Consider the following 18,976-nt stretch of genomic DNA (forward strand, 5'->3'; position numbering starts at 1 on the left):
AAGGAATCCCTCTTAATGTACTCTTTAAGTACAGCAAAATCTTGGCAGGCCATTTCAAACTAATGTCAAATTCTTAGAGAGGATGTTTAAGTGACTGCTGCTCATTTTGAAGCGGCTTTAAGCTTTCATGTTGACCCTGTCTGTGGAATGGACATGGTCAGCTACGTCCATCTGAAACAGAGCATCAAACTCTGCTATGGTTCAGTTCAAATTGTCTGAAACTGCCACTGTCAGAGGAATAAATATGTGTGTCCATCTACCTTTATTCACTGTAATTTCATGACTCACATTGTAGTTCATTATCTGAGTTATTAGCTACCCATTTTGTGGGAGTTTCCTGTTTACTCATCAGAGAAAAATGAACCTTCAGGAGGCTTTTATCTAAACCTAGGTCTGGATGTAGGGCAGAGAGATCATTAATATCCCAAACATTTGACTTCTTGGTTTATGAGGATGTTACTGGCAGTTAGAGAATATCAAGAGTATGAAGTGAGATGGTATGGAAGAGGAAAGGACTCTTTCATTTTCCCTGGGGTAAATTCTGTGGTTCTGTATAGGTTGGGAATTACTTACAATCATTTTTCAGGGAGACAAAGTAAAACTTAAATGAAATGTGTGGGGTTTTCTCTTTTTTCTTTTCTTCTGGCTGCAGTACTTGTATGTGGAACTTGCCACAAAAGAGAGACCCCACCATCATGCTGGTAGTCAGACTCAAGCCTTATCACATGCCAGGCACGTCAAGGACATGATCAGTGAGGTAAGGTATTGGGGTTTTTGTTTGGTGAACTGTTTGCAAGTTACATTTCTAACTGTAGTGAGAGTTTCAAGGCTCAGATCTGTTCACCCTTCATTTAGCTTTGTATCTATTATGCTCTTATCACATTTCCTGTAGAAGTTTTGGTGAAAGAGTACAGTTTTTTTAATATCTTCTAGTATTTTATAAGGTACCTATTCCTAAGTGCTTGTCTGCAGACTCTAAGCTGTGCTGGCTGCAAGACCAGGTCTCTCTAGGTCTGAAGAAGCTGAACTTGTTTCTCAAAGTTTTGACGGAATCATGGAGTGGCTTAGGTTGGAAGGGACCTTAGGAATGGAATGGAATGGAATAGAATGGAATGGAATAGAATAGAATAGAATAGAATGGAATGGAATGGAATGGAATGGAATGGAATGGAATAGAATAGAATAGAATTAACCAGGTTGGAAAAGACTTTTGAGATCATCAAGTCCAACCTATCACCCAACACCATCTCATCAACTAAGCCATGGCACCAAGTGCCTCATCCAGTCTCTTCTTAAACACCTCCAGTGATGGTGACTTCACTACTCCAACCTCCCCACCATGGGCAGGGACACCTCTCAACTAGTCTCAGCTGCTCAAGGCCTCATCCAACTGCCAACAATCCCAGGGATGAAGCAAAACTGAGTTCAATGTATCCAAACTGTGTGGAAAGCTAATTTCCATATTCCAAATCTGAAGGAAACAGTAGCTGGGACATATATCCAGTACCTAATAATTTCAGTACCTCACATTTCAGTTATGGCAAACAAGGGCTGGACACTGATTATGATAGGTATATTTTGGCAGAAGTCAGAATGACATGCCCTGGACAGGCAGGAAAGGTGGACCCTAGCCAACCTCAGGAAGTTCAGCAAAGAAGCTCTTTGCAGGAATGACTTTATTCACTGGGTGTAGCATCCCTGGGTGTTACCATAATACCAGATTAGCAAATGCTTCTAAGATTGAAAAGCTGATTTTTCCCCTTTTTCTCTCTCTCTTAGAAAAAGTACAAAACCCAGTATGAGAAGATGAAGGACAGATACACACCTGTCCCTGACACACCAGTCTTGATCAGAGCCAAGAGAGCCTACCTGAATGCCAGTGATGTATGTAGCCCATGAATGCTTTCACTGCTGCTTTTGCTTGCTTTCCTTATGAAAAGAAGAGGAAAAAGGACTCCTGGGGAAGGTTCTGCTTCTCCAAGAGCCCATATCTCAGTGTGGGTCATCAACTGGGTCACCCCATTTCCATTTGATATTATGGAGATCATTAAGTTTTACTTTGATGTCGTTGCAATGCTTTTTCATTTATTATGATTCATTTTCATTCTTCATTCATAGAATCATAGAATGGCTTTAGGTTGGAAGGGACCTTATAGAGATCATGTGCTCCAACCTCCCTGCCATGGGATGAAGGAAATGAACAAGAAGATTTTAAGTCATTTGCTGACACATGAAATCTGCCTTTAGTGGAGCCTGGAGTAAAATGACTGATGCTGGAGCCAGGCTAGAATAACTTTTATCAACTGTATTCATCTCAGCTTTGGGTTAGAAGTAAACTTGCCTCTCACTGAGAGTGGGCTCCTTGTTTCAATTAGAAGTAAATTGGAGGGAAAAATTGTCTGAGCTGCTGCACATAAGGTTGCTAAGGTGAAATTTGGTTTTCCTTCAGGTATTTAATAGTGATTTGTGACTCAAGACAAAGGCTAAGAGCACTCTAGCCACTCATGAGGCCTTTGCTGAAAGGATATGTGCCAGGCTGCTGTTTTCTTCTAGTGACTTCTCTTCTCTTAGTGACTTCAAAATACTCCAAAGCAGCATCCTAGTTCACAGCTGAATCTGTCCTCTTGGGACCGTCTTTCTCCAAAGGCTGGAATGATCCTCCTGCTTGCTTCCAGATCAGGAAATGGAAGTGGCATTTTCAGTATCTTAGAGTAGTCCTGTAGTACATAGATGTTTTTACCTTAGTCTTCAGTTTGAAAGTGGATAGGATGAAATATTGCTTTAAATGTACCAACTCCTTTTCTGCCCAGTTTTCATCAGAAGCCTTGGTCAAGCTGCAGTTGGTTGCAGGCAATTAAAGCTCCTTAAGATTCCTCAGGGCTTGCACTCGAGTGTGGGGCAGCAACACATCCCTGGATGTCCTTGCTAAGGGGTAGGAAATGTATGATTCCTGACAGATCACTGTAAATATTGCTGTGTTTTTCTTACCAGCTGCGCTACAAAGAAACCTTTGAGAACACAAAGGGCAAATACCACACAGTGAAGGATGCTTTGGACATTGTCTACCATCGGAAGGTCACCGACGACATTAGCAGTGTATGTATGCAACACTGGCATTCCTGGGGAGACTTTGTCATTTACTCATAGAGCTATTGCTTTGGTTGGAAAAGACTTCTAAGATCACCAAGTCCAGCCATCAACCCAATATCTTCATAGCTATTAAACCATGTCCCACAGTGCCATATCCACACCTTGCTTGAACACCTCCAGGGATGATGACTCCACTGCCTCCCTGGGCAGCCTGTTCCAATGCCTTGCAGCAAAGAAATTGTTCCTCATGTCCAACCTATACCTCCCCTGGCACAATTTCAGATCATTTCCTTTCATTCTATCACCTGATACTAGGGTGTGACAGGGAAAACAGACTAACCCCCACCTCACTCCAACCTCCTTTCAGGGAGCTGTAGAGAGAGCAAGGAGGTCTCCCCTCAGCCTCCTCTTATCCAGATTAAACAATCCCAGTTCCCTTAGCTGCTCCTCACCAGCCCTGTTCTCCAGACCCTTCCCCAGCTTCTTTGCCTTTCTCTGAACATGCTCCAGCCCCTCAATGTCCTTCTTGGAGTGAGGAGGCAAAATGAACCCAGGATTCAAGGTGCAGCCTCACCAGTGCCAAATAGAGGGGGGACAATCATAGAATCAACCAGGTTGGAAAAGACCTCAGAGATCATCAAGTCCAACCTATTACCTAATACCTAACACCTCCTGACAACAAAACCATGGCTCCAAGTGCCACATCCAAACCTTTTTTGAACACCTCCAGGGATGGTGACTCCACCACCTCCCTGGGCAGCACATCCCAATGGCCAATTACTCTTTCTGTGAAGAACTTGCCCCTCACTTCCAGCCTAAACTTCCCCTGGCACAGCTTGAAACTGAACAGTCTGGACTGTTCTGTCCTTTCATCATAGTATCATAGTCACTAAGGTTGGAAGAGACCCCAAGGATCATCAAGTCCAACCTGTTCCAACAGACCTCACAACTAGACCATGGCACCAAGTGCCACGTCCAATCTCCCCTTGAACACCTCCAGGGATGGTGACTCCACCACCTCCCTGGGCAGCACATTCCAATGACGAATGACTCGCTCAGTGAAGAACCTTTTCCTCACCTTGAGTCTAAACCTCCCCTGGCACAGCTTGAGACTGTGTCCCCTTGTTCTGGTGCTGGTTGCCTGGGAGAAGAGACCAACCCCTTCCTGTCTACAACCACCTTTCAGGTAGTTGTAGAGGGCAATGAGGTCACCTCTGATCTTTCTCTTCTCCAGGCTAAGCAACCCCAGCTCCCTCAGCCTCTCCTCACAGGGCTGTGCTCAAGGCCTCTCCCCAGCCTTGTTGCCCTTCTCTGGACACCTTCAAGTGTCTCGATGTCCTTCCTAAACTGAGGGGCCCAGAACTGGACACAGTACTCAAGGTGTGGCCTAACCAATGCAGAGTACAGGGGCACAATGACCTCCCTGCTCCTGCTGGCCACACTGTTCCTGACGCAGGCCAGGATGCCATTGGCCCTCTTGGCCACCTGGGCACACTGCTGGCTCATGTTTAGGCAGCTGTCAATCAGCACCCCCAGGTCCCTCTCTGTTTGGCAGCTCTCCAGCCACTCTGACCCCAGCCTGTAGCTCTGCATGGGGGTGCTGTGGCCAAAGTGATTGCTTTAATTCATTCTTCCATTTTCTTTGTAGGTGAAATATAAAGAAAATTACATGAGCCAGTTAGGAATCTGGAGATCAATCCCAGACCGCCCGGAGCATTTCCATCATCGCGCAGTCACGGATGCTATCAGTGATGTGAGTTCCAATAATTCCCTGGATGTCAGATGTTGGAAGTTAGAATTAGGTTTCCAAAGTGGGGGGAAAAGAAAAACAAATAAACCCAACCAAGTTTTATTTCCTGAGAAATGGAAGGCAGCTGAAATTTTTAAGGTGATTCACCTGGCAGATCTGGGAAGTGACAGAGCAAAAAATGGTTAAGATTGCTGCCCACCTCCTTTGGAAATGGACAGAACAGTCTCAATTCATTGCAGTTGCATTTACTTAGATTTCTTTGTTAACCCTTTAACAAGCTTTTATTGTGCCTATCTGTACATGTACAACCACCCCTTAATTGCACAAGAATCAATGTTTCTTAAAATTCACAGACTGGTGGAATGGTTTGGATTGGAAGACACCTTAAAGATACCTACTTCCAACCCCCCCCTGCCATAGGCAGGGATGCCTTCCACTAGACCAGGTTGCTCAAGGCCCCATCCAACCTGGCTTTGAACACAGAAACATTGGTCAATTCACACAGGAAGCACAGGAAATCCAGTAGCTGGGGATAGATTAGATATGAGAATAAACTGAGTCCATCAGAAAGTATGAGCAGCTGTAACTTCTTTTATATGGAATGATAATGGATGCATCTCTGTCTGCTACCCCTTGTGTGGAGGTGTCATTTCAGCACTGATCAGCTACCACTTGCTGCTGCTTTAAAGTGAATCCTACTTCTTTTCTAAAGGTTAAATACAAAGAAGACTTAGAATGGCTGAGGGGCACTGGCTGTTATGCATGGGACACTCCAAGTTTTGCTCTGGCAGAAAAGAATAAGGTGCTCTACAGTGGGGTAAGTAAAACAGTCTAAATTTTGGTAAGTAAATTCTAAACTACTGTGAATTTATTTATTTTATTTAATGATGGCTTGGATTGTAGATAGCCTTTCATGGATTAATCCATTGATATGAAGAACTCATGTAGAATTTAATGTATAGCACTTAAAAATGTCATTTCTTGCTATAAAACAAGGAGGAAAAAAGATCTTTGACTTCTCCCCTCTGGTCCTTGCAAAGCTATCAGCTCCATAATATTTTTGTTTCCAGTGATTCTAAGTTTAGCTTTTCATTTCCTTATCCTTCTTTGGATTAACATGGATTTTTATTTGTGTGTGTGTGTGTGTGTGTCTTTGCTTATCTTTTTTTTCTCTCCAGTGTAAGTACAAGGAGCAGTTTGAGAAGACCAAGTCAAAATTTAAGTATGTAGCTGACTGTCCAATTAATGAGCATTTTAAATATGCAACTCAGCTGATGGATGGGGTAAGTGAATGCTTCTGCTGAGTCACATATTGAAGTAGGGAGTACATTAAAACTGAGTTGAAGAGTGATCTTCCTCATGGAAGTTGTAAATAAATCAAAATATATTCAGGGCTTAAAGATATCTTAATTAAGGTCTGATTAAAAGCATGAAAGATAAGGTTGTTCTTATTGTCTGCCTGAGCATTAGGACAGGGCAGGTTTCCAGTCTAAGAAGTGAAATCTTGAGCCCTGTTCCATTACTTTGCCATCACAAGGAAATATCTCCTTTGACTGGTAAATATGTTATGATATTATCTGTTCTAGGTAAGAAAAACTGTTTCAAGCAGGTAGCACTTCAATACCATTGCTATCATTTCATACTCAATTTAATAAGCAATGGACCAGAAGTTGTTATGGAGTTTGTGAGTGTTCAGTTGATATGAAAACCATAAATGAGTAGCATTCTAGCAGCAGGGCCTCCTCCATACATTGAAATGACCTGACCTAAATGTCTACTGTTATCTAAGCATTGAAATGAACTTGCCAGAATGCCTTTTGTTACCTAAGTGATGATTTTTATGATGAGAGATTATAGGGTTTGGGTTAAAAAAATGTGATAATATAACCTTAAATTATGATAATATTATAACCTTAAAATATGATAATATTACCTTAGATCTCATTGTCTTCTCATTGCACTCGAATCAAGAATCTAGTTCCATACAGAGTTGCTTCTGCAGTTGTTTTGCATGAAGAAAGCAGGTGATAAAATGGGTTATTGAGTGAGGAGTGGCAAGGAAAGAATACAGGCATCCTTAAATTGCTGATTAGGCTTTCCAATGGGGATTCAAAAATGCATATACACTATTTTCTGTTTGCTTTGTTTTAATATACTCTTCTTTTTTCCCCCCTCTCTTTTGGACGTGAACTTCAAGCCCAGCCTTTAACTAGTCCATATAAAGAGTTTTGGGTTTGTTTTTTTCAATGGTCAGCACTATGATCTCTTTGTGTCTTCACTCTCTCTTAATTTGTTACACTGTATTATGCTATTCTGAGCAGAAACTATATAAGGCTGCCTATGAGAAGCTCAAAGATAGGTACAGCGTTATTGTGGATGATCCTAGGAATCTCCTGGCCAAGTGGGGGACCAAACTGAGCAGTCAGGTACCGTAGGAGCACTGAGCAGTGCTGCCAGAAAGTGCCTGGTTCATTCACAGCTACTCTGCCTGCCTGAAGTGTCTCCAGCTGGGCAATATCCCAGGGCTCCCCTGGGATGTTGTGATGTTTCAGTTCAGTGGATCAGACACTCTTTGTATTGCCACCCAAAAAGAGCTCTTGCTTTTTGAGTGAGCCAATCTCTACTGTATGTACTGTATGAAAGTACAGATACCTTCATACATTGTGCATCAACTGACATCAGAAACCTAGTGCCTCCTGGGGTCTTTGGAGAGGTTTGAAACAAATACATGCTGCAGCATGCATTTGGGTTTTCTGACCTCTCTTAATGACCTCTAAAATGTGATCTTCTTGCCCATTACTCAAGCAACAGTGACTGATTTGGCTTTTGAGTGCCCTCACCACAATCTGTCCTTTAATCTTACCTCCCAAACACTAGTTTTCCATTTTCCTTAATGGGACAGTAAGCAAATCTTTTCCTAGAATCATGGAATTGTTTGGGCTGGAAAAGACCTCTAAGATCATTGAGTCCAACCATCAACCTAAGAGCACCATGGCCATTAAACCATGTCCCAAAGTGCCATGGTCATGTTTCTTGAGCACCTCCAGGAATGGTTACTCCACCACCACCTTGGGCATCCTATTCCAATGCCTGACCACTCCTGCAAGAAATTTTTCATGCACACTCCTGACATTCTTAATTCTATAGATGTAAGATGGATGCACATCAGAATGAATACATGTAGTACCTTGCCTACATCTCTCCACTCTCCAAGTGTCTGGGATCTAGAGCTGTGCTGTTGTTTATGTTGTTTACAAGTCTCTTTTGTGCTTCGTTGCCATTTGCATGAACAGAGAAAGTATAAATCCTTTGCCAAGATGCTCCAGCAACAAGGATGTAATGAAATTCTGAGGCCAGATATGCTGACAGCACTCTACAATACTTACTTATGGAGCCAGGTAATATGAAGAGCTGCTGCTATAGGACACATCTACATTTTAGCTGCTTCGACTTCTAATATTTAATGCTTGGGAGTTCTCCACATTTCTGTGGATATCAGACTCCAGAATTTTGTTGATGTGCTTAATATTGGCTGTGATAAAATATCATTGAGGACAAAAGATCTGAACCATTATTGACTGTAACGTGGATTTCACTCAGCTCTGGCTGATTTTTGCCTCCATTTTCTCCTTTCATAATAAATAGCTGATACCTACTTCTATATCATTTTACATGGTCACATAAAGATCAACTTTCCATATATTTAATACATCAGCTGTTCTGTATATTTAACTAACCCAAATTCTCATTATGCCACCATTTCTCCTTTCATAATGAATAACTGTGATATCTACTTCTATATAATTTCACATAATCACACGAAGATCAACTTTCCATACATTTAATGCATTAGCTGGTCTGGATATCTACCTAACCCAAATTCTCATTCTGCCACCATTTCATGGACTGCCCACTCCTCAAAGCACAAGTCCCTTGATTCACTATGAACAGATTACAAGGATGGTGCCAGAATGTGAGCCAGGCCTCACTTCTGAGTGCTCTTACACATGGTCTAATTGCACAGGTCTAAGGTAAATCAGGTTTTCATCAATGTCATTGCTTACTGCTAGCAAAGCTGTCCTCAGGCAGTCACATAATACACCATGTACAATCAGAAACCCTCCTTTTGGCCCTTTTTACCAGTTCTAATAAGAATCAAAAGGCAGACAGTAAGTTCAATTCATCTATTTGTTCATACAGAACAAAGAGCCCAACATTTCTATTTCTGATGAGGTGAAAGCAAGCCTGGCATGACTCTGGTGTTGCTGTGAAGAGGTTCACATTTCATGTAGTCTACCTTCATTTAATCTGGATTCCAGCAAATACATTTTGCTTGTGCCAGCTGGATGAAAATGTGGCTCATGAAATAGCTGACACACATTTATTTCAGCTCTGAAATCACAGCTGCTAGCAGCAACCTTACTCTTTCCAGTGATAAAAATGATCCCTGACTGGGCTAGGTGAACCCTGCAAATAGGAATGCAACAGTAGAAACCAATTCCATGAGAGGGAGAGGGTTGTTCTGCTTTGTTACTGTTAGCACAGCTCATTAAGTTCTTCAGTACTGAGGGACTGAAGGTCTTTACTAGACATTTGTGTTCAATTTATCCACATTATTTCATTAAGAAACTCCTTGCAGGTAAGTTTGTGTGTGTATGAGTGAAGCAAATAAGAAACCACCCTGCCTGACCTGCATGTTCATCTGAGCTGACTTCATGTTATGGTTTGTTTCCTGTGTATCATTTTTTCTAGCAGGTGCTTGTAGTCCTTTCTCAAAAGCATGGGTTTATTTTTCTGAGGCAAGATTAAGAAGCATGGAAGTTCCTTTTTAAAACATGTTCCCCCATCTTCCACCTGCCCTCAGGCTGCCTACGATGAGTTCTCAGTCCTGGTGTGCAGTGTTCTCATTGAATTCTGTGAGAATAAGGTTAGAGTCCTGACTAGGGTAGGAAGATCTCTAAGAAGAATATCATTAAGATGAAAACTTCTGCTGTCAAAGCCTTTAAAACAGCCCTGGATTCTGACATACTCAGTGGATGTTTTTATCTTCTACTGTGTGAGATGTTTCACATTTCCCTTCATTTGATGAACATTTAAACATGACATATTGTTTAGTTATGAATTTTAAAAGTCATTCATTGGGCAAGATTGTGTTTGTAGACTGGAATAGAATAGGATTGGTTTGGTTGGAAAAGACCTCCAAGATCACTGAGTCCAACCACTGACCCCACACCACTGTGGTCATTAAACCATGTCCCAGAGTGCCATGGCCATAGTTTTCTTGAACATCTCCAGGGATGTTGACTCCACCACCTCCCTGGGCAGCCTGTTCCAATGCCTGACCACTCTTGCAGCAAAGAAATTGTTCCTAGTATCCAATCTAAACCTTCCCTAGCTCTGTCTTGGAGCTTTAGGATAGGAGTGAAGCTTTTCCATGTAAAATTAATGACACAAATACGTAGGCAGCCTCTTGGGCACATAAGGGGTTTGCAAAGTGTGGCTCATTGTGCATGTTCAGCTTCTGTTGTCTTTGGTGGTGGAAGGCTTTTGCAGTTTTATGTGTGAATGTAAAGACAAGTCCTGTAAAGGCCTGGTCTTGGGTTGTGTGGTTAACACGTGCTCTTCCCCAATCTCCAGATCCAGTACAAAAAGGACTATGAAAAGAAGAAAGACAAATATACAATGGTTGTGGATACTCCAGAGCACTTAAGGACTACAAAAGTCAACAAACAGATTAGTGATGTAAGTGTGGCCATTCCCTTTCAAGCCTACTTCCTTCTCTGAGTGCTGCCCTTCCAGGTGGGATTAATTCAGAAGATGACATTTTCACTACTCCATTGTTCAGCTTTTCTCATCTTGATTTTTCTTATTGGTTGGTTGTTTGGTTGGTTGTTTTTTTTACAGCTGACACCAGTGATGTCAAGAAAAAAATCTAGCTATTTATTTTTTCATCTTCAGATTATTTACAAGCTGGAATATAACAAAGCAAAACCCAGAGGCTATACCACCATCCAGGACACCCCCATGCTACTGCATGTCCGCAAGGTCAAGGACAGAATAAGTGATGTAAGTAAATCCTCCTTGGCTGTGGCACCCAGAAGATACTTAATGAACTTTTTACTTGCATCTGTCATTAAAATTGTGCTCCTTGTTGGAGGCTGTGGGGTTTGTTTGCACACCAAGCTCCTTATGTGCTTAATGCTTTTTCAAAACCCCCAAGAGATATGGAAGTATTCAGGAAGTTCCTCTGGGTAACATTCTTCTGTAGCTCTTGGAACATTTTTTGCTGGGTTAGGAAAGCTCTCACTAGTAATAAAAGCTGTGAGCTGACACTGGGATCTAGTTAAAGCATGGGTTTGGGGGAGTTTGTTTCTGGGGTTTCTTCCTCTGATTTTGTCGGTGGGGTTTGTAGAGCCTTGAATAGGGTTCTTAATACATTGCTGGTTTTGTAGAGCCTTGAATAGGGTTCTTAATGCATTGCTGGGGTTTGTAGAGCCTTGAATAGGGTTCTTAATACATTGCTGGTTTTGTAGAGCCTTGAATAGGGTTCTTAATGCATTGCTGGGGTTTGTAGAGCCTTGAACAAGGCTCTTAATACATTGCTGGGGTTTGGAGAGCCTTGAATAAGGCTCTTAATACATTGCTGGGGTTTGTAGAACCTTGAAAAAGGCTCTTAAAACATTGCTGGGGTTTGGAGAGCCTTGAATAGGGTTCTTAATGCATTGCTGGGGTTTGTAGAGCCTTGAATAGGGCTCTTAATACATTGCTGGGGTTTGTAGAACCTTGAATAAGGCTCTTAAAACATTGCTGGGGTTTGGAGAGCCTTGAATAAGGCTCTTAAAACATTGCTGGGGTTTGTAGAACCTTGAATAAGGCTCTTAATACATTGCTGGGGTTTGTAAAACCTTGAATAAGGCTCTTAATACATTGCTGGGGTTTGTAGAACCTTGAATAAGGCTCTTAAAACATTGCTGGGGTTTGGAGAGCCTTGAATAAGGTTCTTAATACATTGCTGTGTTTATTAATTTCTTCTATAGGTGTTGTGAATATGTAAGGTAAATAATCTTATCTGAAATAAATATGCCTTTGGGTTATGGAGGAATAGGTTAAGTAGGAGAGAGAAAGTAAGATGAAGTGGATAGAATTACACCATAGGAACTGGGAGTCCAGGTCCTAATTCCTCCCCTTCCCCTAGGCTTTCTCTCTGACCTTTGTATTGTGCTCTAGACATATCCATAAATAAAATGAGGACATTTCTGTAACTCATGCAATTGTTTTGATTGGAAAAGTCCTCTAACTAATCATCAAGTCCAACCATTGACCCAACACCACCATGGCCACCAAACCATGTCCCAAAGTGCCATGTCCACACGTTTAGTACTGTGAGAATAAGTAGCATGAAAGTCACCCCGATGCTACATGGGTGATCTATGTAATGAGTACATCTAGGAGGAAAAAAATATAACCATATTATGCAGATACTGACACAGATAATTGAGAGACAAAGATGTTCAAAAGCCATCTGTGGACTAAAGTGCATTGTTCCAGTTCCAAACTGAGTGCTGGGTTGGAGATTCAGGAAAGGAGTTTTGATGAAGCATTGAATGTGTGCCCATCATCAGAGAAGATTTCTTTAATACATTTCTATTAGGTGCAGACACCTAGAAACAGGCAGAACTCCTGTTCATGTGTAGGTTTTGTTATATCTTGGTCTGTGCTTCATAGTGAGTCCTACCTGCTGCATTTCCTAACTCAGAGAACTGCTGCTGGAGAAGACCTTTCTTTGGGAGGGTTGATTGATTCCAAGTGATGGGGACCAAATTCCCTTTCCTTCTGTTAAGAATCATTCTGGAGAGGGGCCATTTTTCACATTAGGTTTTTCATATTTTGATGCTTTCCTTGTTGGTGATGCTGTTGTCTTTGTAAACACTTTGGTGGTTGTCTTTCTGCAGCTGAAATACAAAGAAGTGTACGAGAGGAATAAATCTCACTGCAACGTCAAAGTCGACTCGGTTCATATTGAGACTCCCAGGCACAGTTACAAGCTGAACAGCAATGTGAGTTTGGTCATACTAACACTTTAATTTTATCATGGATAATGTCTGGGGCTGGCAATCATAGACTCATAGCATGGTAGGGGTTGGAAGGGACCTCTAGAGATCGAGTCCAACCCCCCTGCCGAAGCAGGATCACCTAGAGCAGGTCACACAGCAACACATCCAGGTGGGTTTTGAAAGTCTTCAGAGAAGGAGACTCTACAACTTCCCTGGGCAGCCTGCTCCAGGGCTCCAGCACCCTCAGAGTAAAGAAGATTCTCCTCATGTTGAGATGGAACTTCCCATGTTCCAGCTTTTACCTGTTGTTCCTTGCCCTATCACTGGCACTCTCATCTTGACACCCACCCCTCAGATATTTATTGGCATTAATAAGATTCCCTCTCAGTTTTCTCTTCTCCAGACTAAACACCCCCAGGTCTCTGAGTCTTCAGAGACCACCAGAAAGTACTTTTAATTCCACTGAAAATTCTGAACTTCGACTTTGCTTCTAATTCTCATGCTGGTTGAATAAAATATGTTCTTATTTGCTTCATAAGAAAGTGGTCACTCTTGCAAGCTGTCCTTGAGGTCACTTGAGGTCCTTGTACGTCATGGAATCACAGAATGATAGGGATTGGAAAGGGACCTTTGGAGATTATCGAGTGCAGCCCCGCTGCCAAGGCAGGGTCACCTGGAGAAGGTCTCACAGTAACATGTCCAGGTGGGTTTGGAATGTCACCAGAGATGGAGACTCCACCACCTCTCTGGGCAGCCTACTATGTTGCATACCTACTGTTCCTCTAGACCCTTTCTGGTTTTCTGACAGAAACATACTGCCCCAGAAACTCTCTCTGATGATGTTCTTGTAGACAAAGCATGGGAAACTTTGTCCCAGCCCACTCTAGGAGGATTGGTCTAGATAACCTTTAGATATCCCTTCCAACCCAAAGCATTCTAAGAAGCTCTCCTACTTAAGTAGGCAAGGAATTGAAAGCACTGAACCTTCTTCAAAGCCATGGTGTCCTCCCAGTCATTCATGTTCCTTTCTCCAACTAGCAGTGGAAAAACTAGTGTGAATGGACTCAGTACATGATTCAGAGGACAGCTCTAGTCTGATGGAGATGCAGTTTCTTAGAATCATAGAACCACAGAACTGTTGAGGTTGGAAGAGACCTTTGAGATGACCAAGTCCAACCGCTCTCCTAGAGCTCACCATCCCACCATCTCTTCACCTACCACAGACCAATGTATCAATGTCAGGTGTAAAATATACAGCTTTCACTTAACCCCTGATTGGTTTTGTTTCTTGTTTCACTGTGAACAGCTGGATTATAAGAAGAAATATGAAGCAGCCAAGGCCCACTGGCACTGGATTGCTGACAGGCCCGACTTTGTTCAAGCAGCCAAGTCCTATCTGCAGCAAAGTGACGTAAGAAAATCACAACCAACTGGGCAACTCCCTTTCCCCACAGCTGTGTTCAAAAGGTAGAAGACTTGAGACTCCCTTTTATCTTCTCTTCCTGCAGAATGAATACAAACTGGACAGGGAATTCCTAAAGGGCTGCAAACTCTCTGTCACGGATGACAAAAACACAGTATTGGCCTTAAACAATGCCATCCTGGCGAGTGATGTAAGGACTTGAGCACTCTTTCTTTGTTCTGCTAAGGCTTTACTTACTAAACAAACTGCTTGATTGGAAATAGGACTGGGTTGAGAAAAGCTGTTCTCAGCTTCACTTCGTTATTTGGTTTGTTTCATTAACAAACTGGCAGCAATCTGAATGGATTCAGCCTTGTGCTGGCCCTGGGTTGGGTCATGGATGAAATAAACATTCAAAGTTAACATTCCTGAAAATCCTAGACCTTTGGTGTGTCTCTGCATTCCTGAAATGGAAATACCTGGGTGGGGGGAGGGAAAAATAACCAACAAAAAAGCTGCAGGCATAACAGAAAGTATCTTCAGTAATCACTGATACTGTATTACTATCCAATACATTACTCAATACCCAATGTATTACTAAATGCCCAATATATTACTAAATGCCCAATATATTACTAAATACCCAATATATTATTAAATACCCATTACTAAATACCCAATCTATTACCAAATACCCAATCTATTACCAAATACCCAATATATTACCAAATATCCAACATATTAATAAACATTCAACATATTAACAAAATCCCCAGTGAGAGCTATACAGGAATATATAGACTGGAATAACTTGATCAGAAATTGATCAGGATACAGGATTTCTTCAAGTTATGGTGGTTTGTTTTTTTGCACTAACCAAGCAAGCACTGCTGCAGTAATGTCTTTTAAGATTGATGTTGCTTAAAATGGTCTTTTCTTCCTGCTAGATAAAATACAAAGAGAAGTACAACAAAGCTCGAGGAACCTACCACGTTGTTCCAGACACACCTCAGATCCTCCTGGCTAAGAATGTCAGCTCTCTGGTGTCTGAGGTAAAACACTGGAGAGTTGTTTCCTAGAAGCATTAAGGTTGGAAAAGACCCCCAAGATCATCAACCCAACACCTCCGTGACCACCAGACCATATGGAGGGCTGGAGGGAAGGGCTGGGGCTTGCATTGCTGTATTTTACCTGCTTCTTATTCTGTGCTTTCAGAACAAATACAAAGAATACAGCAAGAAGCAGCTTCCACATGGGTCTTTCACAACCCTGCCAGAGACACGAGACACTGCACATGTGAAAGAAGTGACCAAGAATGTCAGTGAGGTAGGAAACTTGTCTACCAACTGTCTATGGTGAGACTGTCACCTGCTCCATGCTTTAGTTAGCATGCAACACATTCAGAATCTCATCATGAAATACCCAATTATTAATTCCTCCCAGAATGAGGCTTTAACAAAGAACTAAACACATTTTGGGGGGGGAATCTGTTGAAAGATCCTGGAGAAAAGTGACAGGTTGGAGTGTTAAGAGGTGCCCTTCATTCAGTTTTTTTTTTCACAGAACACCATTTAAACACAAATCAGATAGCAAACCTTGGTAATTTAAAGTACATATTATGACAAACTGCATTTTTGAGACTGAGGAAACTGCATTTGGTCTATCTTAGCAGTTTCAGTGAGCTTATCTCTAAGTTTCATAGAATCATGGGATCATAGAATGGCCTAGGATGGAAGGGACCTTAGAGATCATCTACTCCAACCTCCCTGCCATGGGCAGGGATACCTCTCAACTAGAGCTCAAGGCCTCATCCAGCCTAGCCTTGAACACCCCCAGGGAGGAAACATCCACAACCTCCCTGGGCAGCCTATTCTAGAGTCTTACCACCCTCATACTGAAGAACTTATTCCTAAGATCCAATTTAACCCTGCTCTCCCTCAGCTTCAAACCATTTCCCCTTGTCCTGTCTCTAGAAACCCTTATGCAAAGTCCCTCTGCAGTCTTCCTGTAGGATCCCTTCAGGTATTGGAAGGCAGCTCTAAGGTCCCCCTAGAGTCTTCTCTGTTCCCCCAGGCTGAACAACCACAGCTCCCTCAGCCTATCCTCATAGCAGAGGTGCTCCAGCCCTTGGATCATTTTTGTGGCCTCCTCTGGTTTACCCCAACAGCTCTGTGCCCTTCTTATGCTGGAGACACCAGAACTGGATGCTGTGTTTGAGGTGGGGTCTCACCAGAGTAAATAGGCAGAATGCCCTCTCTCGCCCTGCTGGCCACACTCCTCTTGATGCATTCAGCACATGATTTGCCTTGTGGGCTTCATGAGCTGACTTCTGGCTCATGGTGAGCTTCTCATCAATCAATACACCAAAGTCACATTCTTCAGAGCCACTCTCAACCCACTCCACACCCAGCCTGTATTTTAGTCTGGGATTGGCTAGACCCAGAGCACGTACCTTGATGTGAAATGAAAACATCACAAGTTACCCTTTTTACTCTTAACAGACAAACTATAAGAAGAAGTTTGTGAAGGAGAGGGGCAAGTCTAATTACTCTGTCATGCTGGAGCCTCCTGAGGTGAAGCATGCCATGGAAGTTGCTAAAAACCAGAGTACAGTAAGTTTGTCTTGTCTTTTTGTGAAGTAAGCAGCTTTGTGTTAGCAAATTCCTTCAGAGTTATCAGAATCCCAGCATGGTGGGGCTTGGAAGGGACCTCTGGAGATCCTCCAGTCCAATCCCTCTGCCAAGGCAGGGTCACCTAGAGAAGGTCACACAGGAACATGTCCAGGTGGGTTTGGAATATCTCCAGAGATGGAGAATCCAGCACCTCTCTGGGCTCCCTGCTCCAGGGCTCTGTCACCCTTAAATTAAAGAAGTTCCTCCTCATGTTTAGATGGACACAAACTTGACCATAAGAAGTTCCATTACCCCTGGGCACCACTGAAAAAAGCCTGGTCCCATTCTCCTGCCACCCACCCTTTAAGTGCTGATCAGATCCCTTCTCAGGCTGCTCTTTCTCAGGCTAGTAAGACCAAACGTTCTCAATCTTTCCTCTTAAGAGAGGTGCTCCAGTGCCCTCAACATCTGTGTAACCTCCACTGGACTCACTCCCAAGGTTCTCTGATTCTCTTAAACTGAGGAGCTCAGAACTGGACCCAGTACTCCAGATGTGGCCTCACCAGTGCAGAGTGGGAGGAGAAGCTCCCTCAACCTGCTGCCAACACTGTTCTTGAGGCACCCCAGGTGACCGTTGATCTTCTTGGCCGCAAGAGCACATTGCTGGTTACCTGCCATGAACCAAAATTCACATATTTGAGGACTTCCTCCCAGCTCCCATGTTCAGAAGGATGAAGCTGCAACTATTTACAAGTGTAAAATTGCCCTAAAATAAGGATTTCACCCAAATCCTATTTCTGCTTAATCACATGGTGGGTTGAAACTATTCTGGTGTCAATCACAGCTAACATTTTAATTGATTGGTTTTTTCAGTCCTCCAAATACAGACAGAATTGCAGGTGCTTATTGCTTCATTTCTGGCCAAACTCCTCTTCCCTCTCCTCTCCCTCTCCCTCTCCCTCTCCCTCTCCCTCTCCCTCTCCCTCTCCCTCTCCCTCTCCCTCTCCCTCTCCCTCTCCCTCTCCCTCTCCCTCTCCCTCTCCCTCTCCCTCTCCCTCTCCCTCTCCCTCTCCCTCTCCCTCTCCTTCTCCCTCTCTTTATCCCTCTCTTTCTCTTTCTCTTTCTCTTTCTCTTTCTCTTTCTCTTTCTCTTTCTCTTTCTCTTTCTCTTTCTCTCTTTCTCTTTCTCTCTTTCTCTTTCTCTTTCTCTCTTTCTCTTTCTCTCTTTCTCTTTCTCTCTTTCTCTTTCTCCCTGGTCTATCCTATCCTAATACTATCCTATCCTAATTCTATCCTATCCTTATTCTAATCTATTCTATCCTATCCTTATTCTATTCTATTCTATTCTATTCTATTCTATTCTATTCTATTCTATTCTTGGTCTCTTCCAACCTGGTCTATCCCATCCCATCCCATCCCATCCCAATTCTATCCCAATTCTATCCTATCCTTATTCTATTCTATTCTATTCTATTCTATTCTATTCTATTCTATTCTATTCTATTCTATTCTATTCTATTCTATTCTATTCTATTCCATTCTATTCTTGAAGGTCTCTTCCAACCTGGTCTGCTCTATCCTATCCTCTCCTAATTCTATCCTATCCTCTCCTAATTCTATCCTCTCCTATTCTATTCTATTCTATTCTATTCTATTCTATTCTATTCTATTCTATTCTATTCTATTCTATTCTATTCTATTCTATTCTATTCTATTCCTCTATTCCTAAATCCATTCCTTGTGAAGTTGTTGCAAAAAAATCACAGAATTATCACAGCAGGTTGCAGGGGACCCTCAAAGCTCATCTTGTCCAACCCCCCCTGCAGTCAGCAGGGACAGCTCCAACCAGAGCAGGTCACTCCCCACGTGTTTTCCCAGCGCCATCACTGTGCCCTTGTGTATATTATTCAGGAACAATCCTCAATCATTGTCTTTCCCTCTGTCTGTCATCATGGATTAGGTTGAATACAAGAAAGATGCCAAGTCAAAGCTGCACTACACACCTATTGCAGATCGACCAGATATCAAGAAAGCAACTCAGGCTGCCAAGTTAATTAGTGATGTAAGTG

At 42.5% G+C, this 18,976-nt stretch overlaps 1 protein-coding gene across 1 annotated transcript in view; it reads left to right on the top strand.

Moving 5' to 3' along the window:
* Positions 1-18,976, top strand: part of NEB (nebulin) — a 163,301-nt gene that overhangs the window by 102,133 nt on the left and 42,192 nt on the right. The window contains exons 103-118 of the mRNA XM_054177633.1: positions 653-757; positions 1,780-1,884; positions 2,992-3,096; positions 4,739-4,843; positions 5,553-5,657; positions 6,019-6,123; positions 8,134-8,238; positions 10,478-10,582; positions 10,799-10,906; positions 12,793-12,897; positions 14,201-14,305; positions 14,403-14,507; positions 15,244-15,348; positions 15,512-15,622; positions 16,798-16,908; positions 18,868-18,969. Of these exons, the coding sequence (XP_054033608.1) occupies positions 653-757; positions 1,780-1,884; positions 2,992-3,096; positions 4,739-4,843; positions 5,553-5,657; positions 6,019-6,123; positions 8,134-8,238; positions 10,478-10,582; positions 10,799-10,906; positions 12,793-12,897; positions 14,201-14,305; positions 14,403-14,507; positions 15,244-15,348; positions 15,512-15,622; positions 16,798-16,908; positions 18,868-18,969 (1,692 nt within the window). The remainder of the gene's footprint in view (positions 1-652; positions 758-1,779; positions 1,885-2,991; positions 3,097-4,738; positions 4,844-5,552; positions 5,658-6,018; positions 6,124-8,133; positions 8,239-10,477; positions 10,583-10,798; positions 10,907-12,792; positions 12,898-14,200; positions 14,306-14,402; positions 14,508-15,243; positions 15,349-15,511; positions 15,623-16,797; positions 16,909-18,867; positions 18,970-18,976) is intronic.

The sequence above is a fragment of the Dryobates pubescens genome, chromosome 2 (assembly GCF_014839835.1).
Source record: "Dryobates pubescens isolate bDryPub1 chromosome 2, bDryPub1.pri, whole genome shotgun sequence".
Classification (NCBI taxonomy): Eukaryota; Metazoa; Chordata; class Aves; order Piciformes; family Picidae; genus Dryobates; species Dryobates pubescens.